Below are 26,371 nucleotides of genomic sequence, written 5' to 3'. Positions count from 1 at the left end.
CTCTGACTCCAGACAGAGCCTTTGGTAATGGCCATACTGTACTGCTTCCCTGGGTTCTTTATCAGCTGGTTGCTGTGACTGTGTGTGTTTGCATGGTTACAATATTTGCTGTGTCGCAATCAAAAAGAAAAAAAAAAAAAACTTGAACAAAGTGTTCCTGTGGAAATATCAAAACGCTTTTCAAGCCTGCTGCAACAAAAGCCATTAAAAGGTACACTGTTGATCTGCACATGAAGCCTCTACTGTACAGTCTAACAGGAAACTTTGGTTCTCTGATCTTTCACGTGATGTGTATTACTGATTGCTACACCCAGAATTTTAACAGCAGTGCATTTTCATTTTATTCTGTCATATTGACTTTCTACTTGACTATTTAATAATTATCATCCTGATTAGAATAGTTCTTTTTTTTATTCTACATAGTTTTCACATCCTTTCTTTTGAGTATCTCATGTGCACTGAAGAAGTGATTCACTCCTCCAGTCTATTATGTAATTCTGCTGGACTTAATTTAGAGCCCTCTTTATGGAAACTTCATGGCCTGTAAAACTATGTATTCCAATCTTATGAAGTTTATTATCAGTAATGACAACTTTATGGAAATAAAATGTTTAAATATGCATTGTTTATTTCATAAAATGATGTGAAAATGTCCTCTTTCTCATATAGATTTCACTTCACTTTTGTGCTTCAGATCATCTAATGTTGTTCAATATAAGATGAAGATAAACTTGAACAAACACAAAATAAAGTTTTACAAAAGCTGCCCCAAAACAAGCTTATATGTGTGGAGGTAGTTGTTTCTCTGAAGGTAATTGGTTACGCAACAGGTGGAAGCAGCAACTCCCATCAAATGCCTGCAGCAACTTGTTATGAGCCTTTCATAGCAGTGTGGAGGAATTTTGACTCCCTCTATTTTTGTAGGATTGCTTTAATTCAATTACATTGAAGAGTTTTTGGGCATGAACAACTTATTTACAGGTGAGACAACAGCATCTCACATGGATTCAAGTCCAGACTTGAATCCATGTGACCCAAAGTGACCCTCTCCCAAAAATAGTTCTGAAAGGACTAAAACAGCAAAGGACTAAAGATGTTTAAGGTTCGAAACAAACCAATACAACAAAACAAGTTAACTTGGTTGTAACGTGAATCCCAGATCTGAGGTTCAGAGCCAGACTAAGCATTACTGTTATGTTGTGCTAGTCATTAATAGCGTATTTCTTTGCTTTTAAAGTTTTAAAATTCCAAATGAGCATGTTCAAACCACAAGAACAATGCAACAACTATAAATAGAAACAGAAAGAATTGCTAATAAACTGTTTACACAAGAAACTTTCATTACATTTTCAAAATATTTTACAGTGAAGCTCATATTTATGAATAAATATTTGAGATTAATGAATGATTAATGTTAAAGCTTCAATCCAAGGAAGACAATTTATACCATGCAGTATCTTTTGACCTGTAAATGAGAAAGAAAGTAAAATTATAGATGTATAGCCTTTTTCTTTCATAGTGCTATTTAAGTCACGTTGCTGTTTTCAGTCCACATATTTCCACAATTGGAAACTTACTGGATAGTGTGACTGGCTGATAAAAAGGTGAAAACCCTGATTTAATAGAGTGTCTCTGAATAAATACACTTTAAACGTAACCTGCTGTTTCTCTTATTCATTTGTTGCGTTATATCCATTGGAAGAGGCCAAATGTGACCCTGTTATGAAAAGCTAAATTTTTAAAAGCTGCCAGCAGCAGCCGCGTGCTGTTCCCCTTTTCAACGAGCCACAACACTCACACGTGCGGCTCACGGTGGTGAGGCGGTACCACCGCCTGTACAGACCAACCCGAAACTAGGGATAGCGCCGATTGGTTGAGGCTTCCACCCAATGAGAGCGCGCTTGCTTCTCGTCCAATCGCAGCGCCCGTACCCTTTGGCGCACGTGCGGCGGCAGTTGAGCTTATCCGTGCTGGCACTGTTTGTTCGGAGATATACAGGGAGTGAGTAGAGGAAAAGCGAGACACAGACGACTGAAGGAGCAGGGAGGAGCCGAAGCTGAACCAGAGAACAAGACGGGATTCACAGCTGAGTTTATTCACCGCTAACTCTGTATTCAAGTTCCATCCGCTTGTGGGGAACAGTTTCTCAAAGTATAGTTTGCAGTCAGTTTCTGGATTCTTCAAGCAGAAAGGTAAGAACTATTCGCTCTACGTCTTTGTATGTCTGGATATTTGACGTACACAAATGTATATTTGGAGGTGGAGAAGCACTATAAGACAAGCATGCTTAAAGCAGTCATATTTAAACATTGGTGGTTCATTCTTAAAGAAAAAAATGGGTTAAGCTGTTTTCTATTAACTTGACTGGATTGAAAATGTGAGGAAACTCATTGACAAATGAGGACATACGTTTTATACGAGCAGAGGAGTGCTGTATAAGAGTGTGCGTGTCTCAAATGATTTATTTCCAGGCTTGTTATAAACTTTTTAGGCACCTCCTTGTGACTCTTGTATAACAGTTTTTCCCCCATTTAATACTTCGTACCGCAAAAATAATGTAGAATAACTAGAAAGAAAACAATTCTGACACGGCACCTACCAAATAAAAATACAGTTCTGAGGGGTTCCATCTCCAATGAAGAGATCAATTTTCAGCTGCAGATTTTATTCCGTTATGTAAACGTGTTTCATTGTCCGTCCACTGACTGGCTGGTTAGAGTCTTTCCATTTTTGTTAAATTTAACTATACAAAGTCAGTCCCATATTTTTATACATGTTTTTCCTAATGACAGTTCCTTCACATATACAACATTGGTGGGTCAATGTTGGCACGTTCTAGTTTGTGTTTTTGTGTGTGAAATTGTTGATGCGTGTATTGTACATGTGTGAAAAATCTTTGTAGTTTTTGTGAATTGCAAATTTAGTTTGGTAATCACAAAAACCAAGGTGTTGTCCATCCCTAATATGCAATCAGTCCCCGATTTTGACTTTTAACAAGCTCTGGTTGAACCTACTGTTTATTACTGAAAGGCTTTTATAATATTTTTTTCTCTTCTGTATATGTATAAACATTTATATGAGTTTTCTAACTTTTTAGTTCCAATCAATTTATTGACCAGTAGGGGAAACCCCCCCCCACTATTTTTAGTGTCTGACCTGGTGACTACCGATCAGAGGTGATTATGGGAAAATGGGACAATTCCAATATTTGCTCACATTACCAGACAATACTAATATTCGGTTGGCAAATGACTTTGTGCTTTCAACTTTAGCCTATTCAATCTTCTTTAGCCATACTACAGCCATACCACATACAAAATTACGTAAACTTTTTTTTTTCTCAGCCTTTGACAAAATTGGAACATGAATGGAGAAAAATGTGCTACAAGTTCCCAATAGAAAATTAATTACAAGATGGTTCCCCGTTAAGGACCAAATTATATCTTAGTTACCCATATTGGTGTTTTACTGAGCTCAAAATAAAAACAAAAGAAATAAACTATATGATGATTGAGTCTTTGGCAGAATAAAAAAGTGGGAGTTTTCTGTTCTAAATTTAACCAGTTCTGATCACTGGCTAGTTTACTGGTGTGTCACAAGTCAGATGTCACATTATCTTGTGTTAAATTAAGTGATAGCATTTTAAAATTGAAATGTAAAACTTTTACTTTAACTTTGAAAACATCTCAGTTAGTCTATAAACTTTCCAAATGGTTTGGAACTGGATTTAAGGTAGTGCATGAAAGTTTTTTTTTTTTATACTAAAGAATTACAGATATAGACCAATGGCAAGGCTAAAGAGAGGTTCTTGCAGACAATATTGTCTTAATTTCAAATAGTTTAAATAATTCATATTCTATAGAAATTTGTAAAATAACATGTTCTTTTTCTGATGAGAATAATAGGTTTAATAATTTGTCAACTCCTAATAAAATCAAAATCAACATAAACCAGTCTCTTTTTTTTTTCCATCCTCATGAGAATAACACAGAGAAAGTTTAAATTTCTTTATAGTAGAACAGAAAGTATCTTTTATGTGTCTTTACGCTGACGTCTCTGGCACTTTATGAGTTTATTCACATGTGGTACAGGTGTTCTTTTTGCTGCGTCCCGGTGTAATAAACTGTCAAAATTGATCACTTATCTAATTTTCATTATGTTATGGTTGCTCAAACACGAGCCAGACCTTACTCACCAGGTCTTTACAACATACTGATATTGGTTGTAATATACACATAGCAGTGAGTGTGGAAATTTGTGCCATTTATTGAAGAATATAGATTGATTTATTAGAAAAACCGCTATTATGTGATTATTTCTGAAATCTAAGCAAATAAACAGTGTAAATGTCTTTCTGCTTTGTATATATGGTAAACATAGACTTTAGATTATGAGTTGTTTATCCAGTTAGTTGTGAATAAAAGCCTTATTTACATCTTAAGGATTTATTCAGTTTTGGCCAACTTAGAGGTAGTTTCTTTGTGACTTTACCACCTTATTGCCCCTCTATCTTCTAAAACTTCTTATGCTGCACTAAATAGCAAGTGTCCATGCTTAAATTACAAGTACAGAGATACTGAATTCATTGTGCTTAAATAATAGCTAGCATTTACAGCAATAGTTTTCTTTTAGTGATATTGAAGTAATGGTACATTTGCAGTTCAGTGTTCATCAATATTCTATATTTTTTTAAATTATATTCAGGGTTTCCTCCAGAAAACTTGCTAAGCCTGCTGGGCAGTCAACCAGCGACCCATTGTGCAAAAAGTGACCCGTATTAAAAAATATCTTCCTAGCTTCCTCTGTCAGTATCTGAAATACTTTGTGTTTTTCCTACAGTTTTTAGGAGTGAAATAAGTTTTAGTGCAGATCATTCATACAACAATAACAGTCGTGCACAAACTCTGTATGTTTCCATAGATGAATTCATTGGGTAAATCTTCCAAATGGCCGTCTTATGACTCGCTTCCCTCCACCTCAAGCTCCCCCCCCAGTGAGGACGAGGCAGACATCTTCTCTGAGGGAGAAGGGGACGGAGTATTAAAAAGCTCCCTGAACTCAAAGTTTAATGGCGATCAATGTGAACTATACCCCGATGAAGCCAAACATTTGTCTCCTGGAGCGGCTGCACTGAGGTCATCAACTCCAGGAGACTTAACCTTCGCTAAGAAAGTGAGCACAGTTTCACTAAAACAAGCTTTCTCCTTCTACTGTTTCATTTTCCTAACAAAACACGTCTGTCTATATTTTCAGTGTGCTGATTTGCACAGGTATATCCGCCCTTTGCTGAAGCTTCTACAGGGATTAAAGACTGGACGGTTTGACAAAGGTTTGTGGATTAATTACACCAAATATTGCTGTGTAATAAACCAACTTGTCTGACATTCTGATGTATGTTCATAGGCTTAACCACCTTCCAGCAGAGTGTTGCCATAGATAGATTACAACGGATTCTTGGGATCCTCCAGAAACCTGAAATGGGGTAAAAAAAATAAAAAAAGTGCTTCTAAATCAAACAACTACAGCAAATATGTCATTATTGCCATGAATACAGGCTGGTGCCTTTAGAAACAATGGGAAAAGTTTACTGATGACAGTAAAGTCATCGGTTGACATGCTGTTAACTTCACCATGTTGTATTTGGGCTTCAGATGATTGACTAAGTCTGTCACAATAAGCCATAAATCAATTGATTGCATGAGAAATTAAAATGAGTGCAATAATTACCATTTGCATTCTTGTTTGTGTAGGTTGCCTAATTCTGCTCTTTAAAATAATTGAAAAGCTGCCAGTTTGAAAAATGCTGCAAATGTTTGATAACCAGTATAACTTTTTTTTTATTTTACAAAAGTCCTTTCTAGCAGTTTTGTCTGTCTGAGCTTTAATATTGTTATGGTTTGAAGGGCAATTTTAAATAGAAACTTTGTAATCCATTTTATTTATTATTTTGGTTATTTATTCTGGATATTTAAAATGTCTTAGAGGTTCTAATGTTGTAAATTAAAGTTTATTGGGTTTATTGGGTGTAATGCCATTATCATTACATTTGTTAAAAATTGTCTCAAAAAATGACATTATTATTATTGCAATAATTTCTCATCCTGACAGGCCTGTGACTGACCAACACAAAGTATTGAATAAATGTGAAGCAGATGCAAAATAATAAACAGTTTTTTAAACCAATGCAATTGAAAAATGTCACAAAGTTTGTGTTCATCCCAGCTTTTCTCTGGTAACGCAATAAATTTCAGTTCATGTCTTTCATGTCTGTAATTTCATCTGAGTTTAAATCCAGATGTTCTTTTAAAAATAACTTTATGGAATTATGAAGACCAACAACAATCAAATCAATGAGAAGGCTGTGGAGAAGCATGGTGAGGTTGCAAAAAATAGACGTTTGTGTAGTGGAGAACTAACACAACCCATCACTCTGAACACAACATCCTCATACTGAATGGGTTCCTTCTGCACAGCCTGGAAAGCCTCTTGGAGTTATTGGGAAGATGGGTGGAACTAAATAAAGGGTAATTTTAGAAGAAAATCTGCAAAAAACTAAGACTGGAGATGGTGTCTTTGTCGTTCAAAGACGATGAAGATACCACCGCTGCATGGTGGTGGCAGCATCATTCTGTGGGTGACTAAATATAGAATACATGCCTAAAATCATGTATTCTATATTTTGAAAACCACGTGTCTTTTTCTTTCAACTTTATGATTATTCACAACTTTGTGGTGGTCTATTACAGAAAACAAAATACATTCATGTTTGTAATTATAACTTTAAAATGTGAAGGAGTATGAATATTTTATTGTCACTTTATATTAAGGACAGTTTATTAAACAGAGATCACCTTTAGGGGGAAACAAATTATGTTTAGCTATATCCCGTTTATACATCTGTTATTCGTGACGCGGTGTTTTTGTAATTCAAGCATGTTATTTCCTCCAAGACTTCTTTTTGCAGTAGCAACATTTGGTTCTATTTTTTCCTCTCCAGAAGAGAAAGCTGAGCTGGTCAGACCCCGATGTTGCTGACAGACTCCCATTGAAGCAAACCCACCGTCAACACGGAGAACACGAGAGGTGCCACGCTGCCGCTTCACTCGACACCGCTTCGACATGTCTTCCTCTATCTCCAGAAAACCAGACCACGTCAGAGGAGAAAACTGCTGACACAGAAGTGAATGACTGCTCAGCAGGGCAAAGGTTTACAGACAGGACTGGCCCTTTAAGCAGGGCTTATATATGCAGCAGGAGAGAAAGCGAGAACCCGAAGCTTACTGAGGTCTCTCTGCCCTCCTCGTGCCGCAGCTCACCTTAACTGGCTGAGGCTGACCTTGCTATCACATGGAGTTACCTCAGCTGGAGGGCGGACCAGATTACATAAGTATAAGGTTTGGCCTGAAGCCAGTCTGCCATGCCTGCAAAGCACATTAAACCAGAGGAGGTGGAGGAAGATACTTATTAACCCCCTACTCTCTGGGTTTCTTTTCCTAAAGTGGCTGTGTTATATTATTTTTATTAGGAGCTGTTGTTGTTTGTAGGAAGGTAATGTTTTTCTATGGAACTAAGTTGAAGGAGCTTGGATTTATATATATATATATATATATATATATATATATATATATATATATATATATATATATATATATATATGTATATATATATATGTATATATTTCTTGTGTGTTAAAGCCGTTTTTACTATTTTTATATTTTTTTCATAATATATGACAGCCTGAAAAGTAGCAGCACATCATTCTGAAAATAATACCAATAATGATTTTATTATTGTTATTATTTTAGAACTACTGTTTGTAGGAAGGTGATGCTTTGTGGAGAACTGAGGTAAAATAGCTTAGAAATATTTGATATTTCTTGTGCAATAAAGCAGATTTTTACTGTTTTGTACTTTTACATATTTTAAGGCAGCCCAAAAAGTAATGGCAAAGGAGTTTTTAAAATAATAATAAAAGTATTAGACAGGGGATAACGTTGTCTAATACCACATACCGTTGGTATTTTTTACTCTGTCCTGCAGTAGTTTAATGAGCCTTATTGCTGATTTCTGGCAAACTGTAAATGTAAAAAAATATATATTTTGCAGCTTCCTTGGATCTTTAAGAGAATTTTACTGTATTGATATTACATTTACAAGAAGACAAGTTCTCTTCAGTCACGTCGCCTTCAAAAGCTGATCTTTTTGACTATTTTACATATACTTTTCTTTAAGTGACTTGGAGACGCTCCAAAATTGAGAAAGATCTTCCTTTTCCTATTTTCTGCTTCCAGCTACAATTAAGTTACTGTCTGGTAGATTTTGTCATCTTGCTGACTTACATTATCTCACACTGCACAGCGCTTTTACAGATGAAACTAAATGATGTAGGAAAAATGTGCAACTTCTGCCACGATGTGCCAAAGACAATTTTGCATTTTCAAATTGTAGATGGCTTGTAATGATGTGACAAATATTTTTATTTATTTTATTTTTGTTTCTCCACTTAATATGAAAAGGAAAAGGGTTTATCTGCAAAAACACTTGCGCAAAAAAAGAAAATAAATACTGAGCTGAATTTGATTCTCCATATTCTATTTATTTTGTGAGTTGCCACCTTTTGCTTTTATTGGAAATATTTTGCAGTGGAAATTTGTAGCAAACAACTTAACATATTTATGCTTGTGTTTATCTGAGTTTGTGTATCTGCACTTTGGATGAAAATGAGGAAATGCTGCAGATCTGTGAACATCAACAAAGTTGTGAGATTATTTATGAAAGTATTACTTAATATTTTTAATTCCATCGGCTGGTTTGTGTTGCACCTCAGAGGTACTTGAATTATAAACATGTATCATTGTGCAGGGAAACATTTGAAGAATAGTAGTGTAATATGTACTAAAACCAAGCATGATGCGGAAGTAAAAACCAACTGCTGTGCCTCATTTTAACGGATTTATCACTCTATTATTTCATAAAATTGGCAACACTGTAAGTGCAATAAGAAATGTGGTAAAGATGAAAAGAACTGAACCATTCCCATTTCTCAACTCATTGTTTTTACTCTTAAAAACATTTTAGTGAAGTTTTATTCATGTTGCATGACGACTCTGATGGTTTGTCATCGTCAGAGCCTTACATAGACACAAATAACAGTGGAAATTATACAACAAAGAATAATCAAGTGCATAATTTTATAAAATGATTAAGAAAAAACATGTCACTGCAAACCAGATGTGCTTTTTGTGCAGGTGTTTCTCAGGCTTCATCATTTTGGATCATTCAATGTTACTTCATGTAGAAACAGTAAGCACAAGGCAGTGAACAATATGTGTACAATGAAACTTTGTGTTTTTGTTATTTAACTGTAATATATGACTATATTTGTGAAATAAGACAAACGTTCTCTCTTTGCATTTGTATGTTTTAAAAAAGTCCAGTTGTTTTTTGTAGAGGCCTTTTCTTTGTTTTTTGTAAATCATATTGTCCCTACTGGTGAGTGCTTGAAAAATCTTTTTAAATATTAAAAGACTGAATTTTCTCCAACTCCATTTTCTGGTTAAGGGTTTTTAATGAAACACCATGGATTGCAAGATTATTTATACACTCTGAAGTTGTCCACATTACAGAAACAGACTTCAGTGGGGGTTAGACCAACACAAAATAATACATTTGAAGTTGAGGGAATGTGGTATATATGCTTAAATCTTTTCTATTAATAAAAATAAAAAGAGTTGGCTGTTTATTTGTTTTCTGCTCTCTTCATCGCTCAATAGCTTGTTGCAGTTATTGCTGAAACTCCTTAGGTATTTCTGCCACTCCCGACTTCTTCCCGTGAAGCAGAAGAAAAACATTGGTTGCAATGTCCAAACTTTTTCCATACTCATATCTATGCGTGGAGCGTCTAAAACTACTTTGAAATATATATATTTTAGTACCATTGCAAAAAAAAAAAAAAAAAAAAAAAGACATTAGGCATGAATTAAACATTTTACATGGTATTATTTTGGTGCAGAAAAATAAAAAAAAGTCTTGCGTTATAAATAAAACGCAGGAGGTGGGGCTCCATATTTAATATTACATTCCTATACACCAGAGGGCGCTACAGGTACAGCATGTTTCGGAAATGTTCGCGTACCAGGATGTCACAAGGCGCTAAGTTTTAACCATAAATGTTAAATAATTTGACAAATTATCTCTGGGAAAGAATCTTACTTTGGATCACTTTTAAACAGGAAAATAGGATTAAAAAGAACTAAGCCGAATTTTAATTTTGTGCGAAATACAGCGGGAGGCTGCCGAGCGGCTTTTGAACGCGATGCTGTTTGTGTAAGGTTGAGCTAGCATGCTAAGCTAAGTGCTAGCCCAAGCTAAGTTAATGTTGGACTGATAAGAGATTGGCTTCTGTGGACATGGCAGCGGGAACAGGAGGATCTTTGGAAGCCACACTGGACAAGAGGTTCAGAGGTCTGACCAACACGATGGACTCCATCCAGGGACTGTCAACATGGTGCATAGAAAACAAGAAGTACCACAGCCTCATTGTGCGCCAGTGGGTGAAGTGCTTGAGGAAATGTGAGTAGCTCTACCACTTACCTGAAGCCCACTTTACCTGATCGGAACTAGTTTTATTAATGAAACGATTGCAATGTGCAAAGATTAGGCTGAAGTTTGCATCTGCTTTAAGGTTTACTTCAGGAAATGATTATTTTACCGCTTTTAAAGAGTTACTAGCATTCGTCAGTTCTTGTTTAAAGTCCAAATTACTTACACTAGGTTTCTACAGTCTCAAACTTCATTAGTTTTTTTTTTTCTGATCAGAATTACTGTGAAAAGAGAAAATGCATAAGGCAAGCTGATTTTTAATAACAAGGCCATTTAAATTGCTTTAAAAGATGTAAACAAAAGATCCGACAAACAAGCAAAAACATTACACTGCAGTGATATGACAGGGGAAAGTTGGAATAGAGACTGAAATAACTGATGTTTCATCTATTATTAAGGCAACATCATCAACCAAATGAGTTTTTAGCCTTGATTTAGAAGAACTCAGTGTTTCAACAGTTTTGCAGTTTTCTGGAAGTTTGTTCCAAATTAGTGGAGCATAGAAACTGAATGCTGCTTCTCCATGTTTGGTTCTGATCTTGGGGATGCAAAGCAGACCAGCACCAGAAGACTTGAGTTTCTGGAAGCGTGACATGATGACAGCAGGTCTTTAATGTGTTTTGGTGCTAAGCCAGTCAAAGATTTATAAATAAGTGTATTTTAATTTTTTTTCTTTGAGACCAAACTGTAAGATGTATTGAAAGGATTTGTATAATTGTTGACCACCTTACCTGTTTGTCCATCCATCCTTCCATCCATCCATCCATCCATCCATCCATCCATCCATCCATCCATCCATCCTTCCATCCATCCACTAATCCATTTTTCCATCTATCCACCCCTCACCTCATCGGGACATTGTCCAGTTCTTGTCTCATTACTAGAAAGAAGGAAAGTTTAGACACTTATTCTCTTATTTATACATCTGTCCTTTGAACTTTTTCCACTTTTGCCCAGGATTACAGGGGCGGTTTAGATAATCTCTGGGATGATCTAATACAAACCTCCAAAGCCACTATGATGTGAGGAATTTTGAAAATAAATCATCCATGTAAAAAATATGTGTTCAGTCAGTCTGTGTGTTAGTGGTGAGGACCAGGTTGCACTGCTCTAATCCATAAAAATGTAATATTAATTTTCCTTACAGTGCATACTGTTGCACAGATTATTCCAATTTCCAAGCAGAAATTTTAAAGGTGCATTTTGCTTCTTTATGATTTCGGAAGATGAGCTTTATTGAGTTTGTTATTGTTGTTATTTTTTAAGACGGGGTTGTTAAATGGTTTTCCGATTGATGAGTTTATTATTATTGATTAGTTCTGAAGTGAACCATTGTTGATCACAGGTTTGGTAATGTGACAGCTGTCCAGGGGAGAGGATCAGATTGGTTCTACCTTTTTAGTGGTAGTATGTTGGGACTCTGGTTGCTTTTACATCATAAACATTTTAAAATCAGGTTGGTTTTGTCGGAGCTTTTGAAAATAGTTTTGACAAGAACAATTCATTTGTGTTTTGTATAATTATGATTTGAATCAGGAGACAGTGCATGACTTACATTTTAAAACGAAACTGCTGCTTGATAGCTTAGGTTTTTCAAATCATTAATTTATTTTCCCAATGTATGATTATCAATGAATATTGGTGTCATTTAGTCACTCAGTTGTTTCTGTAAAGCACACATTTGTCTTTAGTTGAGGAGTCAAGTTATAGTTAATTATTGTATCTGTTTTAGTAACGCACTGACTGACTGGCCAAAGATCAGAATTGAACAATTTTCCCTTGTTTGGCTCTGACCGTTTTCAGGATGTGAAAAACTGTTAATTTCTTTTTCTTTTTTTCATTACATTTGGGTGGACTTTTCCTCTCTTTATTTTCAAATGTGATAACAGATTTTAGTAAAAGTTGTAAAAGCTTTCAGAGAGTGGAGAGGACATTTTGATGATGAAAGGAAATATTGCTCGATGGTAACCATCACTTACTAAGAACCAAACATATCCTCTCATTTTCTGTAGTAGTTTAAAAAGTAGGGACGTTTGAGTGAACCCCTATGTTGACTGGAAAAGAATAAATTTCCATTAATCTGTCGAGATGCTTTTTAATGTGTCGATGTTTTCACCAGATTGTATGAAAGCAACCAGCTCCTCAAAATAATCTGATTATTTTAAAGTAAAAGTGGTCAATTATGATTCCATAAAACTACTGACTGGTGAGGTTAGTTTAGTAGGTGAGACTGTAAGATGATGATAAATACTTTCGAAAGATGAATAAGTTTCAGGAAATGGCTTATTGATGAAGTTTATGAAGTTGAGGGAAAGCAGAATACAAAGCAATTACAGATTACACTAAAATAGTCACTGATTTACCATACTTAGGCTTTTGTTATCAATATTTAGTGAGAAAAAGAAACATGTCTGTTTTATGTCTGTAAAATACATTGTGCGGCTTTATATTGCTTTTTTTTACTCCTTTACATTCTTTCTATATTGTACAATTTATCCAGAAATTATAAACTCCTGTTTGAAAATAGAAAAACTTTCCATCTTCTGGAAATCCTAATAATCTGGGTCCACACAATTATCTTTTCTATCTGTAGAAAAAGAAGTGAACATACAATAATTAAAACATTATTTAAATGAAAAGGCTTTTTCGGGTCTGGAAGGGAGTTGTTTCATCTGGTCTGGTTAATGGCTACAGTGAACACAAAACGTTTGCAAAACACTTTTAAAATGTCGGGTCTTTATGACGTGAAAAACTAAGACCACAATAAATAATTTCCTGGCTTTTCCTACCTTTGATTCAACATTTATCTGGTGTAGAGAAAAGCATAAAAAAGCTGCAATAACACAACATTATTTTTTGAATTAGTGATTTCAAGTTGATCTAAGTAATCTTTACCAATATGCTTCCTCTCACTGGAAGTTATTTTTTTGTAGCTCTCCAGGCAGTCGGAGCTAAAGATTAGGGTGATGACAAGGAGGCTTTCACCAAAGGTAAATAAAAAAAAAAAAAATGCAATAAAACTGGTCAACTTTTAGAAGCAGGGCCTGATTTCTCTAATCCCAATTATTATTTTTTTCCATTGATTTTTTTTTTTCTTTTTTCTTTTATAATTTTTGATAATACCACTGTAAAAAAACACAATCTTACCAAGTAATTTGGTCTAGTTTCTAGTACAAATATCTTAGTAAACTTGAAATGAGACACAACTAACTTAAAAGAAACTTTATAGAAAGATATAAAGGCTTGTTTTACGTCTTAATTCCTTAATATTAGTGGAAAAAGTGCTTGTTCCATCGGCAGATTATTTCACTTATGACAAGACATATTTCCCATATGTTAATTTATCTGCCAATAGAACAAGTACTGTTTCATCAATACTAAGGAATTATTCACTTTTTAGTTTCTGTAAATTGCTCAAATGTTACTTTTAAGTTAGTTTGTCTTATTTTAAGTGCAATAAGACATTTGTACTAGAAACTAGACCAAAAGTAAGATTTTATGTTTTTGCAGTGTGAAATATATTTCTGTGTAAACAATAAGCAAACAAAAACAAAGAATTCTGATCATCTTGATAAATGAAATGAAAGGCCTCCAAATGTTTCTAATTTGTCCGTCTTGCCCTTCAATAATTATGCAATCCTTTCTAGTGGATGTCATTGTCATTGCCATCGATTTACTGTTGCTCTGTGGGACGTCCTGCAGTGCAGTGATATACGTCAATCAGTATCACTAGATCCAACAGTATCTGTTCATTTTTTTGTGTAATTGTGAATCCGAGCTAAAGCCCAAACAGAAACTGCTTAAGGTCCATAATGACGAGTTTAATAGTATTTTTTCCCATCACCACTTTGACCTTTTCCCAAAAAAGTATTGTTGGTTTTTTTTTTATTTTTTTTTTTTTCCCACAGAACCTTGTGCAATGTAGTAATGTACCTCTGATTTATACATTTTGGGCTCACGTCATAGCATCACCATTATATTTATATCTACCACTGTTTTATACATGCACATTAACCATTTAAACTTTATTGCTTAAAAAAATAAAATAAAATCTCAGATTTGTCTAACGTTTTATACCAAATTCGATTTCCAGTTTTAACGGCTTATTTCGGCCTCATTTCTTTCCTTTAAAATGAATAACAAATGACACAAAATATCTTTAAAAAAGTTGGCCTGAATTCAGAGTCATAATAAACAGAAGTTGTTAAATATGCTTGTCAAACAAGATGAAGTTGGACCTTGATGTTGGGTGTGCTAACATCAGTCTGAATTATGAAAATCCAAGGAGTGCATTGGTGAAACAAAAAGATCCAGATTTTCCAAACATTATATCTTGAAAAAGAGAAGATTTAATTGATTTATCACTCAGCTTTAATTTAAACTGTATAAATTGAAACTTAGGATATAACTAGTTTATAAAAATCTGAAATGAAACCTTTCATCAGAAGGTCTGAGTCAAGTAGATAAAGATCTTGATTTCTTTTTTTTATTATTGCCTTTATACGATAGTTTTAAGGGTTGTTTATTGTTTTCAATTAATTAGAAAAAAAACAGCTTTTTTCCACAGTTGACACATTTTACATTGTTTATCTATCTTTATTTCTAATTTATAGCTACATGTACCATTTGGTGGTTTAAACAGTCCTGTAAATTATTGCTTTTATAATTTTTTTTTCTGTCCTTTTATCCTCAGATGTATTTGTGTTTGATTTAATTTGTGCAGCTTATATGTCAGAGTTACAAGTGCAGATATCCACTTTATTAAACGCTCTTTTGGAGCAACCAGAGCTGAGTTTTCATGACATCCATCATGTCTAAAAGTGAAGTGAAGATGTTATGGTTTAATTATTTGGTGTTTTGCTCAACGTTTGTTACATCCTGAGCTTACTGTTGTAGTTTTTAGTTGATGTTCCGTGAGTGCAATCACTATTTCTACTAGCAAGATTATAATAAAACATTGCTGATAGTTCACCTTGGCAATGGTAGCTGCAGCTGTTTAGATCTGTCTCTTTGAGTCATTTAATTGCTGGATTTTCTGCTTTTTTTGCATCAAAACACAAAAGTGTAGCTACAGGATGATAATTAGCAGTTTCAAACTTGATTATGCTTTATATTACTGTAGAAAACTCAGTTACGCTTCAGGCATCTCAGTAAACAAGACTTAAACCTTTGGAAACTGTGACAGACTATTTGAATGCATTAAAACTTTAGCTTTTTAAAACCTTCTTAATGTTTTAACTAAATGTGTGTTCTGATTTCTATTTGTGCATAAAACTGGTGAACAAATAATGGATTTTAAACTCCATTTGTAAAATATCATGTCCATCTTAAACCTTATGGCTTTTATGCTGTTTGTGGCAATGTTATCACTTTTCTGCAAACTGTTGAGTTTGGATTCATATAAATTTGTAGTTTAAATTTCTGATGAAAGTAATCATTGGAAAAATAAATTCTCTGTTTAAAACGGTTTAAATTAAACCACAATAAAACCACGGATTCAGGATTTATTCATTAATAATGAGGCAATGTGTTTTCAGATGCGTTTTTTTTTTTTTTTTTTTTTTTTTTTGAGAAATAATAAATGTAGCTAATAAATTGGGACTAAAAATACTAATTTGTTACAATATTTTTCCCATGGGTATTAAAATAATGAAAACATTTATTTTGTAGGGAAGCTAACCAATAATCATCTGTTGGTTAGTGGGCATTTATTGTATTGTTTATCATTTTTCATGACTAATCCTTATCATGTTGAGAATTGTGATTTGTTTTTATCACAATAAACTTTAATTATTGATGTCTAAAAGCAACAAAAATCTCCATATTGTTGAGATTTTCTAGTTTCACTATTTTTCCCACTCTTTGTTCAATGAGAATGTCAGTAAATGGCAATAAATGTGAAAATATTATTAAATGCTGTTGGTGTGTGCAGATAAATTATAAAAAAAATATATAAAATTTATCTATGTGACTGGTGTCCAAAAGATGCATATTACAAATGGGAATGTTTCTCAACAGCAGTTTTTGTGTTTGTGGGGTATTATGGCTGCGTTATGCTGTCACAGCCACACCAGTTACCTAATAAAGAAGTAATAAATACCGGTAGTTATTTTCATCACTTTTATTGTTACCCCAAAATATTGTAATAAAACTTTAAGCTCGTATTTCCCACCCCTACATCAAATCTCTACATTTACATTTCTTTATTCTTTCTTTTTTTTTTTCCATGAAATCACATTTGTTTTCATCTTTGATCTGTTGCCAGCCCAACACACAGATTATATAATATATTATGTGGACTGCGTGAGACTTTAGGATTCTGATTCAGTAGTTACCGTTGGCAGATTGGGGATTTTGAAAGCAGTTGAATGTTTTTTAAATGGATGGAGTTTTTTTTTTTTGGTCCCACTAATGTTGTTCGCCATGTTTTCCTCTGCAGCTAACGCCTCCCACAGACTGAACCTGTTGTACCTCGCCAACGATGTCATTCAGAATTGCAAAAGGAAGAACGCCATTAATTACCGCACTGCGTTTGCCGAGGTGCTGCCAGACGCCTTCCAGCTGGTCAAGTAAGTCGTTTTTGGCAACAAAGAAGACTGGCTACCGTCGGGGTTCTGCAGAAAAACCCTCTTCCCCTGGTTGATTATGATATTTGTTCTAGAAATAAAAATGTGGATGATGTTTCCTCCTGCACAGCAAGGCTGAAACTGATGGTAGATGTTCACAAACCTCTTTGAGGTCAAGAAAAATACACAGGGTGGGGACAATTTCATGAAAGATGCCTTTCGCTAATGCGATTTCCATGGCAGACGAGTCATGCTAGACTAATTTGATCTTCTCAACCAAACACTTTTTAAATAAATCAATTAGGGCTGCTCAACAAAATCGACTAGAAAAATATGTTGACGTTTAAAAGTGCTTCTGTCGCTGCACTACAGAGGCTATAGAGCCTGTGGAGTCTCCATCAGCAAAGTGGAAAGCAGAGCTCTCTTTCTACAGCAGCACTACTGCAATACACGGACCTCTAAAGCAGAAACATGAAAAAGCGTTTTGTCGTTACTATTTTGTATCATAAATACAAAATATAACGTTTTCTTATGGTCAGAAGAGGAGATTGTGTTGGAAGATGTCATTGTGAGGTAGTACGACAAAAACATCAGATAACAAAATCTTCCACCACAAAACTTATGGCGAAATAAAATCAGAAGATATGAGATATATACTGAAAATGTATGTAACAAATATTGCAACTTTGTTCTCCAATCAGACCGAGATTTCCAGGGTCTGAGTAAAAATGGTCTGTACTCGTACAGCTCAAGCATCCCTGACTATTGTTTTGGTCTCGCCTCTCTTGTTTTCTCCCCAGACTCGAGGGTGACCCCAAGACGATGAAATCCGTGGAGAGGATTCTGTCCATCTGGGAGGAGAGGGAAGTCTACTCAGGGACGCTTGTTACTGATCTCAGGAATATCCTGGTCAAAGAAGAGTCGCCTCCCGAGACGCCTGTGGAGCAAAAAGGTGAGCGCAACATTTGTACTCATTAATCCTTCAAACTCTAAATTTGGCTACGAGTATTCTATTGTTTATCATCTATTTGCGGAAAATTTCTCATTATGATAAGAATTTCGATTTATTGTTGTATCGGTACATTTCAATAATGTTAATTACAAAAAAAGAATCTGATAGTATGATTGGCAGTTTTAGTTTTGGTTTTTTCTCCACCATTTGTTCCATGAGAGCTCAGTTACATTTACCTATAGAGACGTAACAAATTGTATTTTGATTTTTAGCGTTATTGCGATAAAAAAAAACACAAAATGTTGCGGAATAATTCTAATTCCATACCGCCTTAGTCTGCTGCAATAAGCAATTTATCAATTAATTGTTTGATGAATTAAAATGGGCTTGATCATTTTCTGATGATTAATACTTTTGGAAGAGCAATTGTGTTCACAGAGACCTCGTAAAATTCACTGTTTCGGTTGTGTGTGTTCTTTATTTCTACATTTTATTTATTGTCTTTGGTTGTTCTGTTTTGGATACTTAAAATATTCTCCATTTTCAGTGTTAAGTGTTCAAAAATTTACGCTTATTGTTTTTTGAGAGGATAATTTTGCTACTATCAGTATATTACTTAAAAAAGTAAAAAATAATATTGTGGCAAACATTATTATCGTTCATCACAATCATTACTTTATCATCCAGAAAAATTTATGGTGACAGGCCCAATAAAACCCATCCCTAATACCTTTATACTTTAATCTTTTTTAATATTTGTGTTAAATTTAATTGTAATTGATGTATACTACAAATGTGGATTATTAAGTCCAGTTTGTTCATTTTCATGTTTTTAAAGCTCCGGTTGAGTCTAAAGCTGATCTGCGATCCAAGGTTGTTGCTGAGTTTGTGGTGAGTGAGACCTCCATAAGCACAGTAGACCTTTCTGTGTCCACTCAACCTAAATATCAATCTGAGAATATGACTCCTCCTGCTCCAGCCTCAAGCCTTTATCGACCAGCTGACCAAGTACAAGAAATCTCTGGAGGAAGTTGACATCAGAGAAAAACAGCTGGCTGCCATGAGGGTGGACATCTTCAGCTCTGAGGCTCTCAGGAAACTCAAAGGTGCCTACTTTCACTGCTGCACAATCTAAAACGGTTTTACCTCCAAATTCAGTCATGTTTTTCTCACAATCACTCTTTCATGATCCATTCTTGCAGATAAAGCAGGGGGAAAGAAGTTCTCCAGAGACTTTGAGGAGGGAAGCGCTCAGCTGCACGAGTTTGTCAGGTTTTTTGAGAAACAAAGCAAAACTGCCCCTGCGCTTCTTGAAGCTCTTGGGAATGCAGACATCTTCTACGAGATGCAGTACAAAGAGGTCAAGATTGTTGCTAATGTAAGTATTTAAGATATCAGGTATTTGTTTTATGTTTATGTTAAAATGTCAAAGGAATGAAAATGTACTGTCATATTTGTAAGCCGCTCCCAAACTGAGTGATTTCTGTAAGCTTGTTCATAAATTATAACTTTCTCTGTTTTCTTCAGGCCTACCAAACCTTCGCAAACCGGGTTTCCCACCTCAAACGTAAGCTGGACGCCCTGAAGTCCACCTTACCGGACCTGGACGAGTCACCCATACCTTCGCCTACCGCAGACGCTCCGTCTCCGACCGGATCCGAGTCTCCGTTCCATGGCTTGGACTTGGCCAACCCTGACCCAGACCTGGACGGTTCGCTTATGGAGGATGATGCCGAGCCTCCGGCCCCGAGTCCTCTGTCTTCTCCTGGAGCGTCCCCGAGACAAGCGGAGCCCATTGGGGAGGACGACAACCGGGAAGTAGAGGACATGGAGCTCTCTGAGGACGAAATGGACAGTGGTGGGATCATAGGTAAAAGGGTTTTTAGTTAGATGTGTGATTTAATTAATGGAAGCTAACATACAATTCAGGTTTTCTCCACAAGTAGCCAAATATCTTGGAAACCGAATACATTTTATATGCACTCATAAACTACATTTAATATCACTAAAAATTATTATTAATAAAAACTCTGACCAAATTGGAGATGTGACAGTTCTTCTTATTTGCATTTATGTGTGTACTTTGGAAACCTGATTTAGATGTCCGCTCATTACCGTCTGCAAAAAATAATGTAACGCAGACTTCACACATGTGACCACTGTTATTGTTTGACCATGCAGTGGAAGGAAAAATGACAACTAGAGAGGTTCTGATTTCTAGGTTGGTTGGTTTTTTGCTCTCTTATTTTTAATTTAATGTTTTAACCTCCAGGCACCATATTTCATTCATAAGTGTTTGTTTTCAAGGCTGCCAGAAGTTTTAGCTTTGTGCTACACTGCCTCCTATGGGTTTGGCATGTTTATAACAATGCTCACTGGTGTAATTCAACAGCTTCGTGTGGACTTTATGTACAATATAAAAATGAATATCTCTGCTACATTGTTAAAAAAAATAGTAAAGACTTTGCTACGTGTGTAAAATGCCTTTACTGCATCATTACTGAATATTTTCTATCACCTCTTTCATTTCAGTTGAGGAGCAAAAACAATCCCTCACCCAACCAGCGGTGTCTACTCCAATCCCTGCAAAGAGTGAGCCATCAGCAGCAACCGAGCTGCAGGTCAAAACTCCTGCAGCTTCTTCAGCTGTTCCTGCAGAAGTTCCTGCAGCTCTTCCTGCGACCATCCCAGCAACTGATTCCTCAGCTGTTCCTCCGCTCATCCCTTCACCTGCAGATGTTCCCACAAACATCCTTCCAACTGTTCCTGCGTCTGTTTCTACAGCAGTTTCTGCAGCTGCCTTGGAAAGTGTTGATTTGGGTAAAATTGGCTCCATCCTCAACAGCTTGGGTCCAGTTATAAAGACTACAAGTGAGTACTGGCCTTTTTTTTTTTTTTTTGAGCATCATTTTTGTGATGTTTTAACTGTTCTGAACTTCAGGTATTAAACGTAAAGTAAACATAGCTCAGGGATGTGCAACCTGTCACTCTTTCGACCTTCCACAATGGCTCTCTACAGCTTTGGATAAAAATTACGAAGAACTACTTGTTGTTTTTAAATGTAGATATAAAAAAAATTCAGCTTTTAGCAGTTTTTCCATGTTTTTATATAGCAATTGTATTGAATTTCCACAACAAAATGACATTAAAAATTCCTATAGACATAATTTTCTTACGGTTGCCAACTATATTCTTTTATATTTGTTCTTTTCTTTTGCATATTTTCCACAATGTCCACATTCCTACTTATTGCAAAAGTGTTGTTTTTCTTCATTTAGGAATAATCAAAGTGGAAAACAGAGAAATAAATACATAAATACACACACATCTGTCTTTACAGACAAATATGCATTGTTTTCTTAGCAACGTTCCAAATAAATATGTTCTAAGTTGAACATATTTACAGACACAAAAGGGGTTTTTTCATTTTAAAAGCAAAATGTGGAATTTCTTTGTACAGTTTTGGCTTAATTCCTGCGATGACTGTGTCTTTTTCTTTTGAGGATGTATATTCTAGTGAAAAATTAATCGATTACAAAATTAGTTCACGATTATTTCAACAATTGATTAATCCGATTTAATTGTTTCAGCCATGAAAGCATCATTTTTACTACTACTACTACTACTGCTAATTTGTGTTGCTCTATAATAAAATCCCAATAGAGTAGGTTAAAGTCTCTTTGTAAAATGATTCTTTATCACTTTAAGTGATTGTATCTAATTAATGAGTGGCTTAATGTGGATTCACATGAGTAACTGTCCTGCCTATTCTGTCTTGCAGCAGCTGCAGTGGAGAATCGTCCGGCAGCTCCACCATTATTACCCAAACCCTCCGCTCCGTTAGTCCCTCAGGATGCCAGTTCCCTGGTGAACATCCTCTCCAAGGTGGATGTGAGTCCTGCAGACCTTCTGAGTGCCCTGTCCAAAGTTCAGAGCCAAAGCAGTTTGAAGGGTTGGTCATCATCTGTTTTATTTTAGATTTCATGTTGAGAGCAGTAAACGTGCTGTAAATACTCATTAGTGTTCTATCTCTCTTTCTCTGTTTCTTTTTTCATCTAGGTGTCACTCCTCTACTGTCTCCAAATATGGCCCCGGACCTGTTCCCTCCAGGCAAGATTGCTTCCTCTCACCCGTCCTCATCTGCATCAGCAGCACCTCCTCGGAGCACATCTCTCTCCTTTCCACCACCTGTGCATTCTGCACAGCAGAACTCTCAACCGGCCCCCAAAGCCTCTGCCCTGGTGCAGGCTCTGCACAGAGATATGGATTTGAGTGCAGATCCAGAACCGTCTATTTCCTCTACAAGCTTAGAGTCGAAAATACACAACTTCCTGCAGGGGAACCCTGCGTTCAGTGCGTTCGACCAGAGTTTTCCAACAAACCGGGCTGTGCGAGGGGAGAATTTTAGCCCGGTAACTGGCACAGACAACCAGGAGGGAACGCCAGTGAGGGACGAGGGAGGAGGCACTCCCACTCAAGATGAGATGATGGACAAGCCGGTGGCGGTCCCCTTCCCTTCTGGCAAGAATCTATCAACTGTTGACAAAGCAGCCAATGCTCTTCCTGTAGCATTTGAGAATAAGAACCCCAACAACCCCCGACATGTAGCTCACCCGCTGCCAGGCTTGGCTCAAAATGGGCAGATCTTCCAGCCCTTCCCCATTGGCAATCAGGAGATGTTGGAGAGTGGGATTCCTGCGCCAGCTGCACATTACCAACATGTTTCCGTGCATCCAGGAGGGCCTGGAGCTGCAGGTGGCGCTGGGGGCTCACAGACAATTGAGGGCTTTCAGAGGACAAACGAACAGAGTTGGTTTGGTGATCCCCACCCTGAGGGGGGCTCTCGGCAGCCTGGCGGCTACAACATGTTAGCGTCGGGACTTGGAGACAACACAACAGGACTGTACCCCTACCAACAAGAGCAAACTCCGGAGCAGCTTCCGCCCGTCGCCCCCGCTTTCTTTAGAGCTACTCTTCCTCCAGTCCCAAAAGTACCGCCCCCACCACCACTTACTTTCGAACCCCTGCTGACGCCCCCAGTGGGTGGTCTGATGAACCCCCCACAGCAGGAGCTTGCACCCAACATCGGGAACAGAGGCGACAACTTCAGCAACATGGTGGTTCATGACCATCAGCATACTTACCCGGATGATCTGTTCCATGACCCGCATTGCCAGCAGCAACCTCACCAGGAGGATATGCCTTACCATGATGATGAGCATTTCCTCCATGACGATCCCTACTATCCACCTGATGATGCGTATTTCAGACCTGGGAGTCCTCCTCGCCCTCCTCCTCCTCACCCATACCCACGAGGCCGAGGGCACCTCTCTCCCCCGCTCTCCTCTCCAAAGGACCCTTACTTTGCCCATGAGCAGCACAATCCCCCTCCTCCACGTCAGTTCATGCCGAGGCGGCCGCCTCCTCCTCACCACGAAATGCGCCACCCTATCCAACGGCCCCCACACCTATCCCGGCATCCGCCCCCCAGAGGCCCTCCTCGCGCGCCTTTTCCTCGTTTCAACGGCCCCGACCCAAGGTTCAGAGGCAAGCGGCCCGGCCCGAGAGGAGGGGGTCTGATGTTCCCTCCGAAAAGACCTTTCCTACCCCCGCGGTACTGACGGCTCCGACTTGAATCAGTAGCTAGTCAAGAGAGTTGAAGTCCAAACTCCGTTAAAGCTGTGCAGATCCCAGTGAGCATCAACGGACATTTCAGAAATCCGAGATGGAAAAAAATGGCGGCGAAGAGGGAAAAACGGACAAGATCCCGGGGCGCCCCGAGAAGGCTGCTGAGCTGTGAAGACAGAAGATTAAAGAAAATCAGAGGTGGATATATAAATATATACATATATAATTCACTTTTTGTGTTGTTTTTGTTCTAGTATGAGTCACCGCATTAAATGTTTAACTTGTAAAGGAGCGTTAGTTTAATAAAGGTTAGATTGAATCAGTTCACATGCAGTCAGCTGTAGGTTTACTCCTCACAGACCGTCCCTCATATTTCTGTTCCTCCAGGTCTGTTACGATCATTCGTTTAGCTACCAACTAGCAGAAAATGTAGTTGCTGTCATGTTTTTTTCTCTAATTTAGTTCCCACCAAGCGGTTTTGCCTTCCAAATCCACAGTATAGCGGTAGTTATTTTTGTCAAATATTAATTTAAATCCCACTATAATCAGTTTTGGTGTGCTTAAAGAAAAATATTAAGTTGCTTTTTCCGACAACATATTTGGTGGATCGTTTTTTTCTTTCATTGTTCATACTTGGAAATGTCCTATTTGTGAAGCCATGCTCCTTCAGCCAGTGCGCCAAGATGTCTTCACTGATAGTTTTACGTCTCAGTTAAGTTTTTCAAAAGGAGATCGCCGCAAATCGAGAAAGATGGGAGGCGTTAGGTGTTTTTTTTTGTTTCTTCATCGTTCAACACCAACATCCCCGAGGAGTAAATATCTACAGGAGGTGAAGATATTATCAGTTTTTATGTCATTGTACTGACCAATAAAAGTCTGAGTTTGAAATGTGTGTTGTTTCATTTCTCTTAACTTTTACGCTTTATTGTTTGTTTTAAAGACTTAAAAAAAAATTAATAATACACTAGGGAATTTTCTAATGCAACGGAGGGTACAGTTGTTTAAATTATTACCTCCCCCTCAAGAAGCTTTCGACTGCTGTTTTTTTACGCGCAGAAATAAAATGGTTACACAGAAACGAGTTAAATCTAACTTCTCTGACGTCTAATGTTGAAACCCGGCCCGTTTTTCTTTTGCACCAAATCTCCCCAGGTTCTTCAGAGTTTGTAACCTTCTGAATTTTTTTTTTTAATCTTAATTTCTCCTTCATGTCATTGCTTACAGCCTCTACATTTGTCTACCAGATGTAGTTTCTGAGGTGAAGCGGCATATTCCGGGTGGTTGTGATGCAGGAAGATGAAGCGGTTGTTTGCTGTCGGGAACTTGTTATGCAACATTTACATTTGGCACGGTTTCCTGCTTCTAAAACGGCTTAAGCTCTTAAGAAAACTAAAAAGGTTAAAAAATAAGTTAATGTTTTTGGTGTCTGAAAAATCAGCCGTTTCATAAACGTCCAGAATGTTGCGCCACGTGCACTGCACCGTCACCTAGCAACCCAGGCTGAGCTCCAGAATCTTTGGTCAGCTGGTTTTCAAATTCTATTCAAAAATATTTTATTGACCCCCAAAGGGAAATTGGATAATTTTAAATAGTTTTACGGCTGTATGCGCTGTACAATGACTACTGGAAAAGACAAGTGCTTCGTTGTTAACTTACTATTCAGAAACTACTGCTGCATTTTTGTTGGTTGTGTAGAAGGCTCTACGTCTGCTTTTCAAAGACAATTGAGCATCTGTTCGCAGCCATTTTCACATAGAAGTGTAAACATTGATTTGGGAGAGCTTTGGCACAGTTCATTCTGGAAGGAGCTCAAAACAGGCAGAATCTTATCTAAGAATGATTCTGCACTAAAACAATTTAGTGAAAATGTTTTGTAAAGTCCGTAGACCGACCCTAACCTGTTCAAGGAAGCATAAGTCCCGTTTAAATCTTTAGACTTGACTCCTTTCCATTCTAAAAACATGTGCAGCGTCTATTTGGTCTCATCTAAAGAAATGCTTCCACCACACAGTGCTCCTTCAAGCTGTCTTCAACATATTTCAGTCTGGCTTGGAGGTGTCACCTCTGCAGAGTCTGTTCCTGCACAGAGCTCTAGTGATCTTTGACACTATTTCCTGACTTGACTGAATCATTCACTATTGTCTTAGCAGTTGTTCTGGAGTCTTTAGAGGAATCTCTCACTAGTTTTTTTTCCAAACTCTTTGAAAGGTTTTGCTTAATGATGATTTGTTTGAAATTTAAGACCATTGCGATTTATTTTTATGACCCTGTCTTGCTTTGTGAACAACAGCACCCGAGTTAAGCAGTAGTTTGTGCTATGCCTCAATAAAAAGGTCTGATCTTGTCAAATTTTTTCCTCCATTTTGTAACCTAATACTTCCACCACCATGTTTCTGCTTCTTCTTTCTTTTTTTTTCTCAAAAAAAATCATCAGTTCATTTAGAAGTGTTATTTCTTCCTCTTAATTTTTTTTCCCCTAAATTTAAATGTCTAAGGGGAGGTAATAATTTTTCTTAACTGTACATAAAAAATTGTGCAGATGTCTTGAGACATCCCCTATATACTTTGTGCCATCAGGATGATCAATTTTACTTCCAATCTTTTAAAGTGAACTTGATCATCA

General features: G+C 36.8%; 3 protein-coding genes across 3 annotated transcripts in view; all 3 read left to right on the top strand.

Annotated features, from left to right (window-relative positions):
* Positions 1-1,971: 1,971 nt before the first annotated feature.
* Positions 1,972-5,506, top strand: ciarta (circadian associated repressor of transcription a). Its single transcript, XM_044138192.1, has 4 exons — positions 1,972-2,192; positions 4,921-5,172; positions 5,254-5,329; positions 5,404-5,506. The coding sequence occupies exons 2-4, from the start codon at positions 4,921-4,923 to the stop codon at positions 5,484-5,486; spliced, it is 411 nt and encodes a 136-aa protein (XP_043994127.1). The 5' UTR covers positions 1,972-2,192; the 3' UTR covers positions 5,487-5,506.
* A 4,589-nt stretch (positions 5,507-10,095) lies between these two features.
* On the top strand, positions 10,096-24,636 carry rprd2a (regulation of nuclear pre-mRNA domain containing 2a). Its single transcript, XM_044138188.1, has 10 exons — positions 10,096-10,572; positions 17,042-17,171; positions 17,969-18,120; positions 18,959-19,011; positions 19,100-19,226; positions 19,323-19,498; positions 19,648-19,990; positions 20,653-20,991; positions 21,902-22,072; positions 22,180-24,636. The coding sequence occupies exons 1-10, from the start codon at positions 10,410-10,412 to the stop codon at positions 23,739-23,741; spliced, it is 3,216 nt and encodes a 1,071-aa protein (XP_043994123.1). The 5' UTR covers positions 10,096-10,409; the 3' UTR covers positions 23,742-24,636.
* celf3a (cugbp, Elav-like family member 3a) overlaps positions 23,810-26,371 on the top strand; it is a 49,692-nt gene continuing 47,130 nt past the window's right edge. The window contains exon 1 of the mRNA XM_044138190.1: positions 23,810-23,946. The gene's annotated coding sequence lies outside the window, so the exon portion shown is untranslated. The remainder of the gene's footprint in view (positions 23,947-26,371) is intronic.

This window comes from Gambusia affinis, linkage group LG14, assembly GCF_019740435.1.
Source record: "Gambusia affinis linkage group LG14, SWU_Gaff_1.0, whole genome shotgun sequence".
In the NCBI taxonomy this organism is placed as follows: domain Eukaryota; kingdom Metazoa; phylum Chordata; class Actinopteri; order Cyprinodontiformes; family Poeciliidae; genus Gambusia; species Gambusia affinis.
Note: the sequence above shows the minus strand (reverse complement) of the source record. Positions and strands in the feature narration are given on the sequence as shown.